Source organism: Heliangelus exortis, chromosome Z (genome assembly GCF_036169615.1).
Source record: "Heliangelus exortis chromosome Z, bHelExo1.hap1, whole genome shotgun sequence".
In the NCBI taxonomy this organism is placed as follows: Eukaryota; Metazoa; Chordata; class Aves; order Apodiformes; family Trochilidae; genus Heliangelus; species Heliangelus exortis.
The window spans coordinates 54,622,263-54,645,955 of record NC_092454.1 but is presented as its reverse complement, the minus strand read 5'-3'; the positions used below and the strand labels follow the sequence as shown (position 1 = coordinate 54,645,955).

General features: G+C 39.2%; 2 protein-coding genes across 5 annotated transcripts in view; one reads left to right on the top strand and one right to left on the bottom strand.

Moving 5' to 3' along the window:
• IDUA (alpha-L-iduronidase) overlaps positions 1–23,693 on the bottom strand; it is a 48,421-nt gene that overhangs the window by 19,697 nt on the left and 5,031 nt on the right. The window lies entirely within an intron of this gene.
• Positions 8,246–21,777, top strand: SLC26A1 (solute carrier family 26 member 1). 2 transcript variants are annotated; one of them, XM_071731215.1, is made up of 3 exons: positions 8,246–8,545; positions 15,111–15,748; positions 17,102–21,777. In XM_071731215.1, exons 2-3 carry the CDS (start codon positions 15,128–15,130, stop codon positions 18,620–18,622), a joined length of 2,142 nt encoding a protein of 713 aa, XP_071587316.1. In that variant the 5' UTR covers positions 8,246–8,545; positions 15,111–15,127; the 3' UTR covers positions 18,623–21,777. The 2 variants fall into 2 exon arrangements, with proteins under 2 accessions (XP_071587316.1, XP_071587317.1); XM_071731216.1 differs by having other exon boundaries at positions 8,323–8,539; positions 15,091–15,748.

Genomic DNA, 23,693 nt, shown 5'->3' with positions numbered 1-23,693 from the left:
TTTCTGACAAGGTCAACCTAAGACCTGAAAGATGTGCCCTATGAGGAAGACATTTCAAAACAACCCTGAACCTCATGGGATGTTTTCTATCTTACAGTCTAAGAAAGACGTGAAAGTGCCATCTGAGATACTGCCCTGCTATGTCTGCTGAGACAGTGATGATCTATCAGTATTCATTTGATAGAGATGGCTTAATTGTGTGTTATACCATCTTTGTCCAGCCTTGTAAGCCGGTTGCTGCAAACACACACTCCCTTTGCTATGCTGTCAGGATATGGACCAATGGTGACACAGTCACTGTCATTCTGATGAGTGTAAATATGCACAATAATTAAATTCCCCCTCTCGATAATAAATTGAGTGAGGAGCTGCTGCAGCAGGTGACTACTGTCAGCAGCATCCTTAGATACAGTGTCCCAATGAACTTTCACTGCCTTTCTAGAGTCCATGATGCCAATTTAAGGAACATAAAACTTAAAGCAGACTGAATTGCCCATCTCACCTGGAGAGGAGCTCAATGTTCAAAGCCAAGATGTTAACTGGAAAGATGCAGGAACAAGCACTGATAAACTGTGCCAGTTAGAACTTCTGCTGCTACGAGGTCCTCCAGAAGGAGAGCCGTCTTCAGCTAGAAAAGCAGGATGTTGAATTGACAGTGAAGCACATAAACTGTGAGCACAGGATCTCCAAGATGAAGGTCAAAAGCTATGCACAGGAAATGTCAGCAAGTTTATCTTTTCCAAAAGGGCAACTTGTTGCCCTCCAAGTCCCTCTTACAACACATAAGGATCCTTCTTCCTTGTTTTTCACTTACTTTTGCAGCTATGAGGAATGAAATGGAACCAGTTTAAAGTTCAGGCTGTTACAAAGACCTTGTTTGCTTCAAAACCACCAATTGTCTACGCAAGCTTCTTGTTCTGCTGATTACTTTTAAAAGACCCAGACCTTAACAGCAGGTCCTAAGGGACTGGGAGCACTTCGGAAATGATACCTCAGAGTACCTGAAGGACAGAATAGCCCTTATTAGCATTCACCTTTCCAGAGCCTGCTGTCTCAGCAGTTATTGCTCCAGGTTTCCTCAATATCGACCAAAAAAACCCTCTACTAGATTGGCACTTCAGGCTTAAGAACAAGATCATTAATTAATAACTATGTAATCTGTAGGCTCCTGGGTTATCAATAAACAACACTTCTCCCTTCTGAATTCAGTAGAAGCTGACAATACAGTATGCATTCACAACAAAGATGATTCTATCATGTTCCTTCTCCACTTGCTCTCACTTCCTATGATCTCTACAGGTGTGGTAAATCAGCTTCTCTCCCCATATCCCAAAATAACCACAACCACTTGACCTTTGAGAGGCTTTTGAACACTAATTCTTCGTCCTCACCAGTCCCCAGGCAAAACACAACTTGTGCTTTCACAAAAGCTTTGCAGACCAAAAAACTCATTCAAACGCTTTTCCAAAGTTGCAAGGCCAGTGACTACTGCACTCACAGAAAAGATCTGGCATATTTTATCACTTCCAGGTTTATTTATTAGCAGTTAAAACTTCTCTGCATTGGCTTCTCAGCTGTACTGCTTGCACAAACAGAGACTGGAAATCTGCTTGCTTTATAACTGTAACACAGTCTCTGCACAGAGGCACAGTGCTGAGGACTTCAGTCCATGCTGGGCCCAAACTACACATCATTTGCTCACCCTATAGCGTGAATGAGCCAGCCCAGCAGTAATGGGAGGATGCACTGCAAAACCACACAGCCAGGCAGCATCCTGCCCTTGCTGATGTCACAGCTTGTCACATTTAATCCATCCACACAACCAACCACCACAAGACATGCGCAAAATGAAGGACGGATATGAATCTTTGAGGATTAGGAAAAAACTGGCCTCAAAAATGCAAAATACAACGTCTGCTATTTATTGGGAATCACTGCCTCTTCTACAAGCTACCCGGGAGGCTGCACGTTCACTGAATCTTTTGATTTTTTTAAGTACCTAGAAATAGAATTGCCTTCGATTTTTATAGCATTTTAATTAGCTTATTTGGTCTCTGAAATCAGCATTATTTAAATTCAACCTTTGAAGCAGCTCACAAAATCCTCACAAAATGAACATGCACAGAAGAGCAAGCAAACAATGAATGCTTTCAGGCTGATGCTAATCACGGCATATGATTTTCCATTTCTTACTCAGCCTGCTTTTGTGAGCACAGTGTCAGCCCTCCTTTCAGCAATGAGTGTGCTGTGGGGGGGGGGAAGAGAGAGAGAGGCAGACAAAGCATCAACAGCTTCCTGTGCCGAGGTGAGTTAGCTTGCTAGGAAAATATTGCTAAGACTGTTTTGTCTCTTCCCTCTGTATTTTCCCCTTTTTAAAACAAGCTGAAGATGTAAAAGGGGAAACAGGCAACAAAAGTGCAGTCATTTAGGAAAAGACATAAGCTATTTTTAGTTTCTGGTTTCTCCATATGTGAAGGTATCCAATCAGAATGCCTAAGCATGGATAGTTCAGACATGTTGTGAGATCATTGTGATTCCTTGTTGAGGTCTGTTGTGTCTGCATTTATTTATGAAGGGAAGTAATCAAATAATGAAAAGGTGAATCCAGTGTCAGGAAATGCTTTTTGACTGATTCTTCACTACAAATGTAAAGGCTCAGCAAGTGATTGAGGTAGGCCAGGTCACCATATGTGAGCTGCCCTTTCAGAGAACACCTTTCTTTATGACAGCTTGAAGTATAGAAGTGATTTCATCATGCATAACACAAGTTATATATATGGTGGTTTTATCGTTGACTGTGAAACTCCAAACATCTTCCATGAGCAAAAGTTTTTGAAAAAGGGGATAGGGAGACTAAATCCATAATGAAGATAAAGGGTGACTTTTCAGATGCAAAAGCAAGAGGAATGATGACCAAGTGCTTAAATTAGATTGCTTCAAGCATGTAACAACTTTTGGCACTGTCTGGGCAAGCTTTTACTGAATTTTTCTTTCCAATAAGTAGCAGAACTTTTCCCTGCATGCATCCAGCATTCTAATTCAATAACCTTGCCATAGCATATAATTGACTTATTGGTTTAATTTCACAGTACTGCTATTACCACTTCTGCATTTTCACCTCTTTTATTTCATTTATGCTCCTTCTATTCTTTCACCTTCTAGCTGTATGTGGAAATGTAGTCCAGAAGTGTGTGAATCAAACTACAGCACAGTACATAGCTTATTTCCCGCTGTGTAATATCACTACAAGGAGCTGGAATGATTGCTCTCCCTGCTCCTAAATACACAAGAACCAAATTCAACAATGCCTTACTTAGTCCACTCATATGATGTAAAATTGTGGATTAATGCACAGTGTGCTACTTTTATCAGGTGTCTGACTTGCTCCATCTTATGCTTCTCAAAACTTGCTTTGACTTGGTGAGATCTGTATTGAGGTCCACATAATGGGAAAACTAACAGTCTAGAAAAACATGAAGATAAATGCCAAAGGTTTGAAGATCTGCAGCTGGACTTCTCAACGGATGTACTTCTCTAATGTCCAAAGTAAAGATAGCACATGGTGTTTGATTAACCTCAGCTGCTCCTAGATCTACTTGTATGGCAGATGTACTTTCAGGTGTGCTTCTGTATTGATTCCTGCCTGCCCACAGGAGTCTAACTTGAATATATTATTTACTTGCAAAATGAAAAATAGAAGAGGTCTTCACTAAATGATGTTAATTTCCTAGTTTCCTGATGTTTAATAACATGACAGTGGAAAGGTACAATGAACATGTAATCCATTGTCTTGTTTTTCATCTTGCAAAATGTTTGAGATGAGTGGTTTCTGAACACTTCAGAACTGACAAATGAGCACTATTTGGAAAAAGCAGCTCTTTAAATGCCATCCTAGTGCCTGCTCTTGGCTCTTAAACGTAAAATTTAGCAGAACTTTTTACAACTAAGGCAGGAAAACTAGCCAATTACATTTATAGGCAGTTTTCAATGAGATGCAAACCTACATGTTTCTTCCAACTGCAAGCTGATAATTCTATTCTGAAGCTTGTTTTATAATTTAGGGTAGTGACATATTATTAAATATGACAGTGATAGCTCTTCCACTCCATGGTCTTCATGTTTGTGCGTGTATGTTTTTTCTTCTTTCTTCCCCCACCTCAAACAACTTTCACCTAATACAAAAAGTAACTCCCTTTTCAGTATGAAAGTGCACCACGTTATGTGCTTATGACAAATGAAGATTTACCTCATAGTGCAGTAAGAAATCCTCAATTTTCTTAGCATGCAGAAATGGGTTTTGAATATCCACTGAAGATTACACATGAATGCAAGGAAAGAAGAATCTTCTGTATTCCTGAGAGACTATCCTTGTTACCATACATTTGTCTCCAAGACTTACAAATATCAGTGGTAATGTTCATCCTATGTCAATCAATTAGTAGGCTTTGTTTCACAGTTCTGGCTGTTTGGCAAAGAAATAATGGACAGTATTTGTTTATGAGGCACACAGGTTCAGGCATTTTACACCAGCGGCAGCTGAAGGTGCGCGAAGTCTTCCTAGAAGTAAGATTTATTAGCTAATCCTGTTCCGTAACATATTTTAATAAAAATCCTCTTTCAAAGGGAACAACTCCAAAGATGACCATGGACAGCTCAACACTGTGTGCTATGACAGTTCTATACACTGCCAATCTAAAATACCCATTTAGCATTGCAGTTGAGTATTTTTTTGTCTAATTTAAGTAGGTATACAAAACCTCTGAAACTGTTAAAGCCAAGTAAGGACTTCCCTTCTGCTTGATCTCCATGTAGTGCAACTGGATCTATTAAAACAATAGCAAGGATAAGTAAGAAAGCAGATTACCAGCTCCTGTAACGTAATGATTTCAAGCTTATCTTCTACCTGTGATTAAATTCTACAGGACAAAGATTTTTTCCAGTGCTATTTATTTAAGTTATCTCACCATAAACACCACTGGAGTAGTATCATTGGACAGACCCAAGCTATATCATGATGGAATTTCAACTCTACTCTTGTAGAAAGCTGTGCTGTGGAGGAGCTGTGCCACTGTGTACTGATAAGAAATCAGTTGTGAAACTACTGGAGCTACTTTGTGCCTTTGGTAAGTGCTAATAAATTGATTCTGTGTTAGTAGTGGGAGACAGAAGGAGGGATACATAGTAAGGGATGGTCTTATTCAGTTGTGAATGCCTGCATTTGCTCTTACATTTGTACAATATACTTCTGAAGATTTGAAGTTACCGATTGTAGCCCAATGAACAAACACTTTTAACCCACCCTGTATGACTAACTTAAAATTCTTTTTTAAATATATAATTAGATTACGGGATATGAGTCGCACACCGTAATGCAGTGAATTGTTCTGAAATCTTCAAAGAAATGTGCCTCCAAAGCCAAATGTATTTTCTCCCTTTACAGTATTCATTTCATAAATACTCTCAGGCAGATTTTGCCCCTAACTTTTTTCAATTCTTAATCCAGTTAATATTAGCTATCTGTTCATGAGGATAAATAGTAAATCACACAAAGAAAATTAATCTGTAAACAATTACTAGTCAATGGTCAACTTTCTCTCTCTCTTTTTTAAATTTTTTTTAAGGTAGTTTTTGTTCTTAAAAATAAGCATTTCATTGTTGCATGTCTTTTGGCTATTTTGCCCAATTACCATTGTTTCTGAAATACACAATCAAGCATTTGCTGCAAGAAAGGCAATCTTTTTAGAACTCAATCCTGTTCTGCTGGTCTCAGTGGAACTCAGCCCACTCAGAAATTATTGTTGGACCAAAGATTTGATAAATGGCTTCCCTGGAGATGAACTAGCATCTCCATAATTAAACCACTGATGAACCTTTTGCTGTCAGTACTTCTACATGTCAAGTAAAGCTTGTTTCTCATAAAAAGCAGCTGCTTCAAAACTACATTATTTCTACAACTCGTCAAGACAGAGAAAGAGGCATCTTCACTTTGACCCTTTTTTCCCCACATGGACTTGTCCTCTTCAGAGATATCAGCCTCACTTGAATGGTGCTGTGCTGTTCTGGTTTGAGCCAGGATATAACCAATTTTCTTTCTTAAAAATTTTATTTCAGTTAAGTCTCTTCTAAGTAGCTGCACTTGCCAAGATTATAAGCATGTAAGTGTATTTCATCCCATAGAAGTCATGCTAGATATAAATCTGAGTGACCATCAGAGTCAAATTATACATCCATGGCTAGCACTCAGGGAGAATTCTGTCCACTCATCTGCCTTTGATCCCAGTCTGGGCCATCCTGAACCCCCATGTTCCTGCACCCACCTTCTGTTTGCCACTGACTCCAGGAGTACAGCCTGGGACTTTTCCAGGAAAGCCCTGCAACCTTGGTGATGACGTGAGCGTTACCAGAGGAAAAAGGGGGATGAACATGATACCACTTTTGCCTTTATTTGCATATATGTTATTGTTTTCCTTTTCATCATTATTGTCTCATCAAAGCTGTGTAGTTTAGGTTCCAGCCTGGAAGTGTCTCTCCCTTATTCTCTCTCCTTTCTCTATCAGGGAGGAGAGGTGGATTAATAGGATTAATAGAGAGCACCTGCCATTCATTTAATCGCCAGCCCAGCATTAAAACTGTGATAGGTGCCTAACTAGTGTTCACATATTTAAAAATTATAATTTGAAATGTCTTTCTTTTAGAATTTCAGAAATATGTTATTTTTAGGCTAGCTTGAGTTAAAACAAAAGTTACAACCAACTCTATACAGTAGTGGTCAAGTGATTATGTGAAGATCCTGTAGTACTCTTAGGAGTCTGATACTGGGAAATGTGCTGTTGGGGAGAAATGCAGAGAAATGCATTTCAAAAAAATGTTAGGTGGGGCAACACCTAATTATTTAGTTCCAGGAATGCAAACAGTAAAATCTGAAGAGCTTCCAGGTATCAGAAACACATTGTAAAGAAGAACAGAGTAGGGAAGAAGAACAGCAAATGGCATGCACATTTTAAGAGATCATTACAAAAGATGAGTCTTGGCTCAAAGAATTTTGGTAGTAAAATGAATCAAAGGAAAAAATTGTAAGATAGAGTTTAAGTTACTTTATCTTCAAGAAAGTAATGCCACAAGTCTCAAAAGAAATTAACAGAAGCAATAAAGCCATTTTCTGTTCTGTGGTGCACAAGACCAAAGAGACACACCACATTACAGCTTCCAGTGTGCAAAATTCACTATGCAGATTAAATGCACTACTGCCTCCCTTTTACTCAAAGACCTACCTTGGGACTGGAATGCTTTACAAGATTTTCAACAGGAAAGGGGCAAGAAATAGGATTTTACAAAGACTCCAATGGCCTTCTTTAGCTTTTGGGATTAGAATGCCACAACTACTGTCACCCAGTTTGCGTTCTTGATAATAGCCTGTTGTCTTAAGAATTCATCACTAGTTTTTTTTCACCCCATAATAAAGGTGAGATGTGCTTATCTTTTTGTTCCACTCTCATGTTGGCATTTTGACTACTTTTCCTTTCAATAATTTTTACGTTTCCTTTTATTATTAAAGAGCAGCAAACAACTTTTTGCACTGGGATAAAAGACAATGTTGGAACCCAGTCCTTTGCAGCCATGCTTGTGCACTGCAACCTCCTGCAAGAACTCCTGGTGGCAGGGAAGGAGGAAGCATTTTTGTCTTTCCTGTAATACAGCATTTTTCAGGCTTTGCACCACCCATTGCAGATTCTTACTGTGTGCATATTTGTGTTCTGAAAAACACCTCTTCTCATTCCTTAGTTTGTGGGAAAACCGAATGAGGTTCCTATGAGTCCTGGCCTTGTGCCCAATCTGTTAATCTGCACTGCTTAGTAACCATTAAGCATTACCTACTACTTTTATTGAGGAAGAGGTGGACAATTATTTGTCATTTGGATAGGTCAACACCTATCTAGAGAGCTAAGGTAACAAAAAAGGGAGGTGGAGAAGAATGAACAGAAAGTCACTCTTTGTCCTACTGATTTGTCTACATTTTATAGTCTTTGGTTTACACAGAAGCAAGAGATCTTGTGATCTGAATGTGCTGACACATAGGAATAGAACTCTGACCTCCACCAGTCCCTTTCTACTCTCTGAGTCAAACAGTACTCATTTCAGCCTGCAAAATTCAAAAATCTCAGTCAAAACTGCAGTTCAACTTACACCTTAAATAAGTAAAATACAGATCAAACCTCAGATGAGAAGCAGCTTCAAAGGTCAGAAGCATGCTAGCCTGAACTCAGCATAATTTTTGGATCAGTGTTAGTTAATTAATAATCTTACACATTATTTAAACTCAAATCCTTAGTGATCGCTGCATATACATCCAAGTTTTCAGAGCAGTACAAGTGACAACACACTACTGAGCAGCAAGTTCACTACTCTGTAACGAGCCATTCTTCCCTTTGGGAATATTTAGCTAATAATTATCCTTTATGCAAATAGAGCAATGCCTGACTGAAGACTTTCATTCATTCCAACGTGCAAAAACAGAGCTGAACACTCCTGACAAAAAGCTGTACAGGTAAGAGATTTGCCTCCCCTACCATACCTCTGAACTCAGATTTATTTGGTCTTTGCCTGCTTTAAAAGGTGCAAAACTGCCTCTTTTCATGTATTTTTCATGCTGGTGTTGCCTTCTGGTTTTTTGTCATTATTCTGTTCTTCATAAACATTACTTATAAGGTATGTACTGGGCAAAGGTTTGTAAACCATAGTCAGCTGTGATAGGTATAGTAAAAGTAATAGGCAAAAGTAATCTTTCCTGCAAAACCTGATCTTAGAGTTCAAGACCAGCATTTAAGTTAGTTTTACTTTGCACTCAAGAAAAGTGACCTAGATGAATCTTATCTGTTTCTCCAAGTATTAGATTATTATTAAAACTGAACATTTTCTTAGTAATTAAATATGAAAGAGTTTCCAGAATAGTGACCTGATTGAATGTTGTACATGTATCAGAGAGGGAAACAGGAAAAAACATGAAAACTGGATATGAATTTGTGTTTCTCTACAAGAGTTTACAGTGACTAAACAAAGTCCAGCAAAACCACAGGGCAGAAAACAGAGCTTAGAGTTTAGCTTTGTGACTGAAAACTAAGGTCTTGGAAAGCTGTCTTGAAATATTGTTTTTAAAAAATAGACTTCTGCTTTGGACCAGCTAGTTTTCCAAAAGAAAGACATCTGAATTTTAGGAATGTTTTCATATCCCACATTAAATGTCTCTTTATGCCCTACAATGCCCTACAATTCAGCAGAAGAATAACACTCCCTTGTCTTTGAGTGTATGCCAGTATTTTGATCAGGATGTCCTGGAACCTCAAAAAAAAAAGTCTCTGGAAAACCAGTGAAACTACCTGATCATTTATTTGTAAGGTCTGATCATACTCAAGGATGCTCTGATGGGACAGCCTTAACAACAGCTGCTGACTAAATGTGGAATTCTATTGTACTGTGCTCATCACCTCTGGGATTGTTACATATCAGTGGCTGCCATTCACTGGGATACTGGACTGAGAATCCTTCAGAAAATATGAATTCAATCACAGCTGGTGGTGAAAGCTGGCATTTGAGAAAGCCTAATTTGCCTTTAACAATTTATAGCTGCAAGGAAGCGGAGTGAATTGGGGATTTTAATTAGAAATATAAAAATCTTTGTTGATTGCTTGACTCTCAAGAGTAACTCCTTAGTACACCAAGTTAATTTGCAGAGAACATAGCCTGAATGTTCTGGCTTTCCTAACTCACAGTGACCAATAAAATCTAATAGTTTTTCCTCTTTAATTTTTGGATTAGCATAATCCAAATAACAACAGGAAAATGCTTTGAAATCATAATATTTTTCCCAGATAAAGTAAAAAACTAACTGTAACATCAAGTTTTACATTATTTTCCTAAGAAAAGCAGTGTGATTTTCTTTGCCTGGAGCCTGAAAGCTTACTAGGTCAGTGTTTAAATAAAAGGGTTTGGTTCCTGGCATCTTGCTAACTCTGCTTCCAAGAACATCTAGGTCCTGGTGCTCTAAAGCTGAAAATACAATAGATAATGCAAGACAGAGGGACACCTTCATTTCACTTGTTCTGTTTTGACACTTGATCCTTTCTAAAACTCACAGGTTATGTTGACATTTTTAAGTAATTCTACATAACGAAAGCAAACTAATCAATCAAAGCAGTAGATGCTGAAGTAGTGTTATGTCGTATGTCATATCATTTATACTGTTGTATTGTACTGTACTATACTATACTTACTATATGCATTTCAGGGGATTTAATTTCAGACTAGTCAAGTCCCACAGATTAAATGTCGCTGCCATGTTTTCTCAAGTCTGTCCAAAGAAACAATTGCTGGCTTAGGTTTTCGTGCCACCATAAAAGGTCTGAGTGCACTGTGGCAGAGCTTCTGGGCACCTTCCTCTGAAAAAGAATAGTTTATTTCAAGTCCTGTAAGTGCTTTATATCAAATACTTAGTTAAGCTGGTGCCTCTCATGTCTTCCTGTGATTTAATACAACAAAACTGCAGATGATACATACAAAATCTGCTCTAGCCACATGAGTTATTAGCAGTTCAAACACAGACAAAACTGCAAGCTTCACCTGGCTCAAACTATATAAAGGGCTCTATCTTAACTTACACCTGCAATCATTATTTCAGCAAGAGCAAGTGATTCTATCATAGAATTGTGATACACTGTCAGACTCTGGTCCCAGATAGAGCATTTGAAAGACCTCCTTAGTATAGATAGGCAGGCTTACACTGCCTACTCCCTCTTGGGCATTCTAGACATACAGCTTCATATCTGCTGGGGTGTCAGGATGGGGAGACAAAAGGATGCATCAGAATACAGTTATTTTGGGTTGTGCTGTTTTACAAAGAACAGCAATTCATAATTCAAGTATGGCTGTATGTGTACCAGCAGAAACTGCTTGCCAAGGAATCTAAGACAATCCCCCTGCAGAGAGATTTTGTCAAGTCACTGGCATGGTGAGAAGACAGGAAGAAAGGTGGGAGTAAGGCCAATGGAAAGCTGGCACTTCATTTGGATTGAATGTTTTTTTGCTTTGTTTCTCTTTGTTTTTGCTTTTGTTCACAAGATAAAATGATTCATTGGATTTAATCTGAAGGAATGAGTGCTTCAGAGACCAGTTCTGCTCAGGCAGAGGGAAAAAAAAGCACTTTCTGCTTTTGCTCATATGGTCAAAGGCAAATTAAAAAAACTGTGAAGATTCCAAACAACAAAATACTACTGAAAATAACCAGGATTACATTTTGCTGTAATGATACAGAATGTATATGAATGTGCATGCCAGTACCTTCCACGTGTATTAAATAGTTGGGAAGGCAATGGTTAGCTATGTTGTATGCTGCTTCACCTGTGCATCCTTGCTACGAGCAGCTCTTTCAGCAAGTGATGGGAAGTGTATAAAATGCTAACCTATGCTCTGTGAAGCTCTGGGGGCTGAGGGAGAGACTGAAATATAGGTTGTACTTTTTCTTATAAACCAATTAGTATGGGCTGAGCTGAAAATGGGCTCTTCTGAGCCAGGAAAAGGTTCTCTCTGCACACACCCACAGAGTTCCTGATATTGCTTGAGTGTTACCACCATTGTTATGGCAATTGTATGTCAGTGCAGGGCAGAGTCATCTGCACAGGAGCAGATGGATCTGATCTACACCCTCCTGTCTTTGGAGATGGCAAGGGCATTGGAAACTCCCCTCCCTCTGCTAGGCTGCACAGATGTACAGCAGACAGCACACAGCCACAATGGAATCCCATTTTCTTCAGATGAAGCAACTAAGTTACTACTGAGGTACAGGGATAGAAGGCGGAGCATTATTGTGCTATGCCAGGTGAAGAATGTTTTGCTGATAACAACATTCCTTCCATTGAATCACCACCCCTGGGGGTGTGTAGAAGAGATGTAGGTGTGGTGTGTAGGGACATGATCTTGGCAGAGTGATTCTATGGTTACTTGGTGTGTAGCTTTACTATGTACTGAAAGCAGTAATTAAACTTGAAACATTAACACTTCGTTTCAGAGCTCAGTGTTTTACTGGTAGCATGTTCATTTGATACGGATTCTGATAATGAATCTTGCAGAAAAAAATCGTTGTTTACAGGAAGGAAGCCTTCATTTTCAGGAGGAAAAAATAATTGAAGAAAATTAATTTCCATCAGCATTTAGCTTTTTTTTCTTTGGTTGTTGTTGGCTTTTAAATAGCTACCATTCTTATTATAAAGTCCGTACAGCTCAGATATACTACAAAATCACTACTCACACACCATCTCTCTTAACAGACTTCCAGAAAAATTATATCCAGATAATCTTATGTATTAAAAACTATTTTCACTTCTCAGGAAGATGCACAGACAATACACAAGTGTAAATTTTAATAGGATTTTTTTTTGTAAATACGAATTTACTTCCAGTTGCGTGAGCTTAGAGAGAGACAGCAAAATATATGAGGCTAGTGGACAGAAGCCAATGCCACCTTTTTTAAGTAGCCTATCAAAAGCATTCATTGGGTACTGAACTGCCCACTAGCTTTTAAGTATGCAGAATAAAGGCACTGTGTTTACTTCTTGGCTATCTGAATTCACTTGGCTGTAAGAAGCTGGTAGCATTCAAACAGGACTCACTGTCCTCAGGCACAAGCCTTTTATTCTCCAAACTAATGTAGGTAAGACAGGAAGTGTGGGCTTTTTGCATCTTAAAAATGAGTGTCTATATTAGTTATAGACAGCCTTCCATATCTGATAAACTTCAATAATATACTATTAAGTATTTATTTTGCTGTTTTAACCTCTTTTTATCTTTTCTCTCACTTTTTAAGTCTAACAAAGACTATACCCAGCCTATTTCCAGTCCAAGTAGATCTTGACTAGCATAAGCACACAGTATATTAGAATCTAAAGTAAATCTGGCCATCAACAAAAAGAGCCATCAATAACTAAATAACTACATTAAGTTGTAATGAATTTTCCCTTATGATGAAAATAAATCTTACTTAGAAATATAAATAATTGTACACAGTAGAGCTAAAAACTATTCAAAGCAATTTGGATTGATAGAAATCTACTGAATTAGAAAATTAAAAATATTTCGACTATTATGCAAGTCATTTTCAACTTGGACAATCAGCCCACACAACTACAAGATTTATTTTGTTTCTGTTTTTTCATGAATCACATAACCATGAATTATTTACCTCTAACACTTAAACATGCTGTTTCAAGTTGTGGTTAAACTTTGCTTAGCCATAGAAATCATGTTGTGTCATTTTAAAAAATACCTTGTTTAAGACTTTTGCACTACATATGTGAATGTTCTTACTGTTTCCAAATTTCTGACAAAAGTTATTTGTTAAAATCTTGACAAAAAATTCTAAATAGAATAGACTGAAGACTTCTTAATAAGACACTCTATTTGGAGTGCTATTTGCAGGCTGATGGGAATCTGTTACATCTTTTATGCTTCCACACAACTGGAGTCACAAGCCCTTTGTTTCCTCTCATCTTGGAATGCTACACTTTAAACTGTGTGTTAACAAACATCAAAATACTCTTCTTAAAACAAAACCAAGAACCAAAGTTACAGAGAATGATTGCTTCTGTCACTAGTCTAAACTTAATATTAACAGATAAAATCATTACATTATACCAACAGAATATCATACAAGTGAGTTTCAGGAAATCAACAGGCATGGTTTATGTCTCTAGGTACCAGAAGACAAAAGAAACAGCTTTACTATCTAAGAGAAGATAAGCTTTGACATTAAATTGAAATGTCACACCTGGCACCAAAAAGTTTTGTGGCAGAGATCCTGACTGTTTATAACATTGGGAGAGGCTGGATTTGAGAAGTTCTCTTCTAGAGTCTGCATACTGCTGAACTAGCACACACTCTATTCTTGTAGGTCAGTAAGAGGAATTTCTTGCTTTCCAGTTCTTATATACAGGTCTTCTGTCTTCCTACTGCAAACCAGAAGACAAGATTTGACACTTGGTATACTCGGACATTTTCCCCTTCCTGCTTCTATTTTTATTTTTAAACTGTTTAAGGTAGAGCACAGACATGTAATACTGGATTGCCTCTCAGTCATCTCCCAAAATGATTAGCACTAAGCTAATTTCAACTTAATTTGACAGTTGAGCAAAAATGCAGAGATTGAGTTTGGTGAAAACAACAGTTGTGTTCACAGAGGCAACAGACACCAAATGCACCTCCATCTGGAGAATACAAATTCTCCTAGACTGTTTGTTTCAGAAAACTGACATGCAGGAGAATCATAGGAAACACCACTGTCCTAGCTCTATTACACACAGAATTACTGCTGTATGTTATTCCCTGAAGAGCAAAGCTAGGGTAACTGTGCGTTTAAAGCTAACACTAACATGTATCACTCTCCTGAGATGGTATCATTCTCAATCCTGCTGCATGATGCCAAAATATTATTTGTGAGGATATGCTTATTAATTAATGGAAGCTGAACAGCAAAACAACCTGCAATGCAAGGGGTTCATGTTATGTAGCAGGTTCTAGGAACCCATCCACAGTTTGTGCATAAATTTTTACCTAAGACTACATTGTTGCTTTCCAGAAAACTGCTTTACAGGTTCTACTAGAACAATTTTTCTCCTTTACACGGAGAACAGCTGCAGTGAAGACCACTGCACCACTTGTGAATTCTACACCAATAACTAGAAGCACAATTGGAAAGACCATAATCTACTTCACTGATGTATGCTTACGTCACACCACCAAGTGCTGCTTCTAACCAGAGAGGCCTCTATGATGAAGTACTTAGATGAGCTGAAGGAAGTATTTCAGAATACAAAGAAATTACTTATTTAACTCAACTTTTCATTAGTAAAACAAACTGGATTCAACAGAATATATTCCCCAAAGTCAGCAAGGAAGGGCTCAATATGCAGTTTTATTTCATAGGCTTATGTGTCACTGGAGCCCTGAGATGATGCTCTTGTTGATTCCTAAAAGCACAATCAAGTGACAAACTTTTAGTATGAAGCATCTGTGAAAAAAAAACCTTCACGAATTCCAACCTAACAGCCATTCTCTTCACATTGCAGGAGCACATACACGAACAATGGAAAGTCCACTTGAGGCTACCAGGATAGAAAACGGCACCTCTTCTTGCTTTCTCATGGAAAGAAAGACTCGTGTCAAGACTAACTGGAGAAAAGTCATACAAGCTAAGCTGAGGAAGAGCTGCTCCTGCACCCCAAAGAAGCTGAAGAACTTTCTCATGGACTTCCTTCCTGTTTTACGATGGCTTCCCAAGTATCAATGCAAAGAGTACATTTGGGGGGACATGATGTCTGGGTTAGTCATTGGGATCATTTTGGTGCCCCAAGCAATCGCATACTCACTGCTGGCAGGTCTGAAGCCCATTTATAGTCTTTACACATCGTTCTTTGCCAACATAATCTATTTCTTAATGGGCACATCCCGTCATGTCTCAGTTGGCATTTTCAGCTTGATAAGCTTAATGGTAGGACAAGTTGTGGACCGTGAACTTCTCTTGGCTGGGTTTGACTTGAATGATGATACCTCACCCCCCATGGGTGATGGCTCTCTACAGAATGACAGTCACTCCAACACAACTGCCTTCAACCTTACAATTGCAGGGATGAATGCGGAGTGTGGGAAAGAATGCTATGCTATCAGCATTGCTACAGCCTTGACATTTGTGGCTGGAGTGTACCAGGTAAGTGCTTGCTTACATTCAGATAAAAGGTATGAAGTTCCTAACACTTCCTTGAATGAATTAAGCTTTGGCTTGACTCTATGAGAGATACAGCATCAGTTCACTTGAAGGACCTTGGACTGTCTCCTCCAGGAAGCCAAATGGCAGCCAACTCAGAGAAAGCATTATGGAGACAGTTTTCTTAGGTACTTGCAAGCACAGGTGAAACAAGAGTCTTCTACAAGACTATTAACATGGTTTTGATACTCTACCGCCTCTTGGTCTTGCTACTTTAATGAGACCATAAATTCAATACAGATCTTACCATGAGGGAAATTCCCAGGTAGGTGTGTTCTTCAACAAAGAAGAAATAATTCTGCTTCCCTAAATACTTTAATAATAGGTGCAGACCCACTCACGTATTTCAACACAAGTTCAGAATGGGCTGTTCAGTGTTTTGCTGTGGGTACTAAATTCTACTAAACTGTTGCTCAAAGGTAATCCAGACACAGAAAGGACAAGAGGGAGAACAGACTGACTAGTCTACTTTTCAGGCAATGGTTGTTCTGGACTTTTTGAGACTCACCAATGTGCTGCCTGTTACAAGTATATAAAGAGAAAACAGAAGGAAACACAATGAACATACTTACCTGTTAAATGTGTACACGTATTAATTGACATAGCTCTACCTTCCTGTTTACTAAGAAATTTCAGGCCACATTTATGAACAACAAAATGCCTTTTTGAAGATACATTTTTCGAAGTCATCCAAGGAAGCAGAAGCAACTAGTTGAGGACAGTATGCTGAGATTTGGGAAAGTTTGTGAGCTCTTCTGATACTTATGACCTTAGGCGTGACACAAAGGCTGCCTGTTTTCCACTTTCCTTTCTGTTCACAGGGCTAGAATTAAAAGCTGTTCAATATAATACTACCACTTAAGTAGGGATCTTAGCTGTTGCTTAATAAGTTCTATTACAAAGCAACAATCATAAATTTTATCTGTATTCACTTTCAGACAGCAAAACAGGGAAATTTGCTTTGGTCTAACAGAAGCATTTTTGGATGCACTGCTCTTTTGCATGGCAAATAAAATTCAGACAAGCCACTCCAGTGGAGTCACTTCAGAAAAATGATAGAGACTTTGACTGACCTTGCCTCAAACTCCTCATTCAACTCTTGGGTTTGTTGTATTAAACAACAAGTAAAGGAAAAACGTTTTAAAAGCAGGCTAAAGCTATCAAAGCATAATTCCTGTTTTAAGACTGGAATAGCCAAATGCAATCTGCCTCCAGATACTTTTCTTCTATTCTATTCTATTTGCAGTACCATTAACTTTTTCTTTTTTCTTTTTCTTTCTTTTTTTGTCTTCTCAGGTTCTAATGGGGATCTTTCGTCTGGGTTTCGTCTCAATGTACCTCTCTGAGTCTGTACTAGATGGCTTTGCAACTGGTGCTTCCTTAACCATTTTAACAGCTCAAGTGAAGTATCTGATTGGAATAAAAATCCCACGTAGCCAAGGGCATGGGATGCTTGTTATTACTTGGATTAATGTCTTCCGGAACATTTCTCAGGCTAACCTTTGTGATGTCATCACAAGTGCCATTTGTATTGTGGTGCTGGTCACTGCTAAGGAACTGGGAGATCGGTATAAGCATAAGCTGAAATTTCCTCTTCCCACAGAGCTGATTGTTATTGTTGTGGCAACATTGGTTTCACACTACGGGAAGTTAAACGAAGTGTATGCATCCAGTGTTTCTGGAGCTATTCCAACTGGATTTATTGCCCCCAAGGTGCCACGTTTCAACTTAATGCTCCGAGTTGCAGTAGATGCCTTGCCTCTCGCCATAGTAAGCTTTGTCTTCACTGTATCACTTTCTGCAATGTGTGCAAAGAAATATGCTTACACCATCCGAGCCAATCAGGAGATGTTTGCTGTGGGGTTCTGCAACATCATTCCTTCTTTCTTCCACTCTTTTGCAACCAGTGCAGCTCTGGCAAAAACACTCGTCAAAACATCTACAGGCTGCCAGACTCAGGTCTCAGGAGTAATCAGTGCAATGGTGGTTTTGCTGGTGCTGCTCTTCTTGGCACCTCTCTTCTACTCTTTGCAGAAGTGTGTCCTGGCTTGTATCATCATTGTCAGCCTCCGAGGAGCCCTGAAGAAGTTCCAAGATGTGCCAGCACGATACCATGCGAATAAGATGGACACACTTGTTTGGGTCATTACGATGTTTGCCTCTGCCTTGATCAGCACAGAAATAGGGCTATTGGTTGGCATTGTTTTCTCCATGTTGTGCATCATTGTTCGGACACAGCGGCCACGGACCACCCTGCTTGGTCAGATCCAAGACACCGGTTTCTATGAGGATGACTCAGAATATGAAAATCTCACTTCTGTTCCAAAGGTCAAAATATTCCGTTTTGAGGCACCACTTTACTATGCAAATAGAAACTACTTCCTGAAGTCTCTGTACAAATTGACTGACTTAGATCCTAACCTAGAAGCTGCCAGAAGAAAGAAATACAAGAAAAAGGAAAAGCAGAGTCTGAAAAAGGAAGACCACACAATTGCTAATGGACTGGGCAGTGGAGAAACCACTCAGCAACTAGTTCCTAAGCAAATTGATTTCCAAGTCCTTGTTGTAGATTGCTCATCAATTTCATTTTTAGACACCACGGGAGTTAATACTCTAAAGGAAATCCTGAAAGACTACAAGGACTTAAACATTTCTGTCCTCCTGGCTTGCTGCAACCCCTCAGTGATAGACTCTCTGAAAAGAGGAGGTTATTTTGGAGAAGATTTGGGAAGTATGCAGGAAATGCTATTCTACAGTATACACAATGCTGTGCAGTTTGCAAAAGACCAAAAGCTTCAAGCAGACTGCTCAGTTTAATCCTGTGTCTTCCTTGACAGTTCACTACAAAAATGATAGAGGAAGAGGGGCAGTTTGCAATAATCAAATTTCAGACACTGGGAGATAAACCTTTGGCCTTTCTTCCCTGAAGAGCTCTGCTGTTTGACAGATGCCACACAGAACAACCACTAATGATGCAGTCCAAAACCAGGAAGGAACATGTACATTACCTGTACATTCACTTCAAAATGCATGCGACGTGCAATAGGCAGTTTGGGAACAACTTTTCCGTTCTGCCATGATCATGTGCAACTCAACATGTATATCATGAGACAGCTGTGCTGAAAAATCTGCTGAGAATCAGCTGACACTCCCAGTAGTGTAATGACTGGGTTGTTTTAAGAGGGATTAGCCATATCCATGAAAATCCAATGGATCTTGGGCACATCATGGTTTAAATTATGACTTGCAAGGCTCTGACCCTTCCATCACTCTACTATATCTCCTAAACAACTCTCACCATTTGCATAAAATCTTATGCATAAAATACTGCATAAAATCACCTTGATTACACAAGCTTCATGATACAACCTGCACCAGGAGAAGAAACCATGATCCATGACAGCCTCCTCTCAAAACCATCATTTCCAGAAATCACTCTTGGAGTCACCTGTGTTACTGGCTTCAACCTGTGGTATTAGTTACTGAAGGTTTTGATACCCTTAATGATGCTGGAAGAAATATGACTCTGATGCACAATTTTCTAACTTGTAGAGAATAAACAGGATTAAGAAAAATTAATGGCTTTAACTGGCAGCTAAAGAGGAGTTGTACCATACTGAAAAAATTGGTTGCCTCTGGTGAGCAGATTCAAGTCCAATTCAGGGACATGTAAGGACCATCAAATGTAAAACCTCAAAACTGTGATGTAGCACAGCATATTCCTCTGCAATAGTCTGCCTCAGTGACAAGAGAAACAGGAGAAGATAGAAGGGTCAGAATATAAATCTGTAATCTGCCTGTCAGGGGATTTTTGAGTCAGTCACAACTGCCCGGCTGGTCTTCTCTGATACAACGTTAATGAAGCTTTATAGTAGCACACATGGGCCAAGTAAAGAGAGAACCAGTTTTTATGTAAACCCATATGCTTGAAAAATTCCACCACTGTTTCTATGTACTAGAGAAATTCTGGGATTTTCTTCTGTCACATTATCATTTGATTTGAGGTTTACTAACCCATGTTTTCAAGGGCTGGGCTACTTTCCATGGTAATTTGCATTAACTGCTGTTCATTCTTTGTGTCAAACTATAGCCTCAGAGTCAGCTGTGTTGTTACATATGCATGTTCTCTCTTTACAGTTAAGTAGAGATTTAGATCTTGGTTGTAACACAATTCTGGCCCATGGCATTGGCAGAACAACCCCTCTCACACTCAACCTTAACACTGACTGCATGAAAAGTAAGACAGCTGTCCAGTCTTCCTCTCTTTATTCATGACAGGTTCACATATGGCACCCCGCATGGAAGGGAATTCTATCACAGCTGTGCTTTTTACAATTAGCAGACTCTAGAAACAAGCTCCATGTATGCAGAAGCCATCCTCTTCTGTGCCATTAAAAGAAAAACAGCAGTCAGGCCAACATACAATGTCACTTACCTGCTGTAGGTGACCCTGCTCTGGCAGGGGGGGTTGGGACAGATGATCAAGGTCCCTTTCAACCCCTAACTTTCTATGATTCTATGATTCTATGACTTATTTTGCAGGTCACTGAATGAAAGAACACTCAGACTGAGGCTCCCCAGAGCCTGTCTGGCTCTCAAGGGAAAGTATTTTGCTAAAGGAAAATTGCACATTTCCAAAAGACAAAATAAAAAAAATGCCTTCACAGGGATTGAGAATAGCACAATATTAGGTAAGTGATTCAATGCTGACATTTTCAGGCACTCATAAAAAAGAGTATCAGCTCCACACTGTTACTACTGTCAAAGCAGTAAAACATGACAGAAATATTGGTCAAGAGATTAAGGACTGGCCACTGGCAGCATGTTCCTGTCATAAAACAATCTAATTATGTTATTCCATAATTTGCTGATTTGGTGTGACTAGCTTCATTCTGTCATAAAGGCAAACAGATAGAGCCCATCGACAAAGTATTGCTTTATGTGTGTTTTTGTTTGTAAAGGGAGTATCTCTTTTAAGGTCCTGCCAGAGTACCACGAGTAGGTGAGTTTACAGAAGTTACTGCCAGGAAAGATCAATATAAACAAGATCAACTCTTACACTGTTGTACCACAGCAAGCTGTCAACGGAAGTCAAACAAAATTGTTTTGGTGCAAAAAGAACACGCATCCTAGCAATCTAGAATACTTTTTTTATAGGTCAAGCTATCAGCATAGAACATAAAGGAAGAAACACAAAAATACCCTTAACTCTGTAGATGACAGGAAACCATAAGAACAATTTTCTGTTTCCGTTTCATTGGCAGAGCTGGCTCACAATCAACTTGTGTTGGACAATGTCAAACACAGCAAAGCTTTCAATGCTATGATGTGTGAATGCTGTGAGACTAAATTACTTCTAAGGATTATGTTAAAGGTAACTAAAAAACCAAGCCTTTTTCTGACATGCTTATGTTTGCTATACTGCATTACAGCAAGATTAAGGATATGAAGACTGCAAATGTTAAAAGCTGCTGATTCTCTTCTAGTCTGCCAGAAATTAGGTAATATGACTGGGAGATAAACTGGGGATAGACTTGTAATTCCAACTACGTTACTACTAATGTTAAAATATAATCATTATAGGCCTTTTAGAAAATGTTATATCCATTATGTAGATTGACTATGTTTTTGTTCACTGTGGTGCCTTGTATAAATCATGTATCCAACAAACTTTAGTACTGCTACATAATAGGAAACAGTTCTTAGCCTAGGACTGTGTGAATCCCATGCAGCAGGGCAGAATTGAAGGTTTTCACCTCAAACTCTCCTGTTGACTAGTGCAGAATGGCTGATATATGTAGTCTAGGTGTCAACATGGCTGTATTTATTGGCAGTGGTAACTAACAAGCTGGGAACATTCCAGTCCATGAAAGACAGATTAAGTATGACCATGAATATTCCTGTGTCACACAACCTGGAGACAAATGTGTGCTTTTGGCTAGAAAATAAAACTAGCAGTTCTTTGAAAACAATTTGCCTTGCGGTATCTTTTCATGGGTGGCAAAATAACAGGATAAATTGGAATAATGAAAAAGATAGGAGGGGGGGTTGCTGTGCCAGAAAAGGGTTAAAACACAGGGGTGGTATCAGCAGTGAGGGGATTACAAGACATAATGAGAAAGAGCATTATAGAAGTGAGAAGGGGAAGGTGTCCGTCTTCTATGTGAGGACATCTGCATCTTGGGAGGAACACAGCGTACAAATGGCGCAATTGTATCTGTCAGTCTTCCACAGTGATGGTATGTCCTAGTGCTCTGTTTTGTGTAAGTGTTCTTCATTCAAGTATCTGCCATCACTCAAATGTTCTCACTCAAAATGTCTTTTTGTCATTCTGGAAATCACTGGTTAGGAAGACAACTGCACATGCACAGAACACATTTTCAGCACTGAACTCCTCCTGTTCAGACTTGTATTCTTGCCCCAGCTGATTCTTCCAATGCCAATGCTTGTCTGCAGGCCCTATGCCCTCTACATCCTTTCCAAACCGTTGCTGCTACTCAGTTTACTGGTTGTCCTTCCTAACTTAAATGTATTCTTCTCTTTGACAAATGCACATTTCTACAAAATGAGCAGGTTTAGCTTGGTTCTAAAGAGTAACAAAGTTTCTAACGTCTTCATGTCAAAGGTCCAATACTGGGGCTGGTGGACTAGAACTCTACCCTTGAGGCACTACAGCTTTTCTGGGGTTTTTTGCTTGACTGCTAAGTTTACATGTTCCTAGGAGTTTGATTGTGTCAAGGAGGTCCCATTTCAAAAGACGCAGTGCCTCAATCCCTACATATTCTGAGCACAATCCATAACAGACACATTCCTTTCCTTCAATAATTTGGAAAGCCCAATACAACATGTGCCACTGCTGAGACAGGCTAACAGGAGAGATTCTACACTGAGGCCTCTCAGTGTAGACGTGGGGACTTTCTTTCCAAAGATACTGACTTTTCTGTATGTCAGTTGGTTACAGAAACCTAAAAGAGAGAAGGCCTCTGATATTTAAGAAGGGGTCACCAGTGATGACGTGCAGTGACACTTCTCCTTGCCCCTGCGGATGCCGGGCCACTGCAAGCAGAAAATCCATAGCCCAGGAAGAGAAAGAAAGCCATCACAAGGTAAAAAGCCTGGGTATTCACAAGAAAGCCTGGGTATTTACCAGGAAACTTCCACAGGAAAAGATGGGACGAAGGACCCATGTAACCCGCTATATTCTCAGATGGACTAATATACAGATGCAGTTCTCAGTGCAGATGCAATACTGATCTGTGTGAACGATCTCCAAACACTTTCCTAAACAAACCTATGTACACAAGCACACCCTACAACCTAGGAAAAAAACTTCTGTTCCTAATGCACACTCTGAAACTCACTACTCTCCTCATACCCCAGTTCCAGAGGCTGAGCTCTCCTTCTCCTTGCTGCTGAACCAAAATTAAAACTGGTGAATTCCCATCTTCCTATGGCTGAGACAGCAGATGCAGTAACAATGTGGACTGTAAACACACTCAGCTCAGCAGCAGCCTGAACCAGGCAGCACTTCAAGAACTATTATAACCCTGATAGGGTTTTTATGGTTTGTCTTTCCTCACAGATGAGATGCCTGCTCTAGGCAGCTGTGTTTTGTTCCTTCATATTGATATGAGTGTGTTTAAGCTGAATTAAATGAGACTTCGAAGGCAAGAAATTGCAATGCTGTCCTCCTAAAATCTGTCATGACCTAGAACTACCTAGGTCCATCAGTCTCCAGAACTAGAAATGCTATTGTGTATATGAATCCTTCCAGAAGACGGCATTGATTAGTATTAGCTAAAGACAGCATTATCTGCAATTACCTGTCCCTTGATAAAGTACACAAGTGGCTTCAGAAAAAGAAACTCCCACATGTCGGGAAGATAGA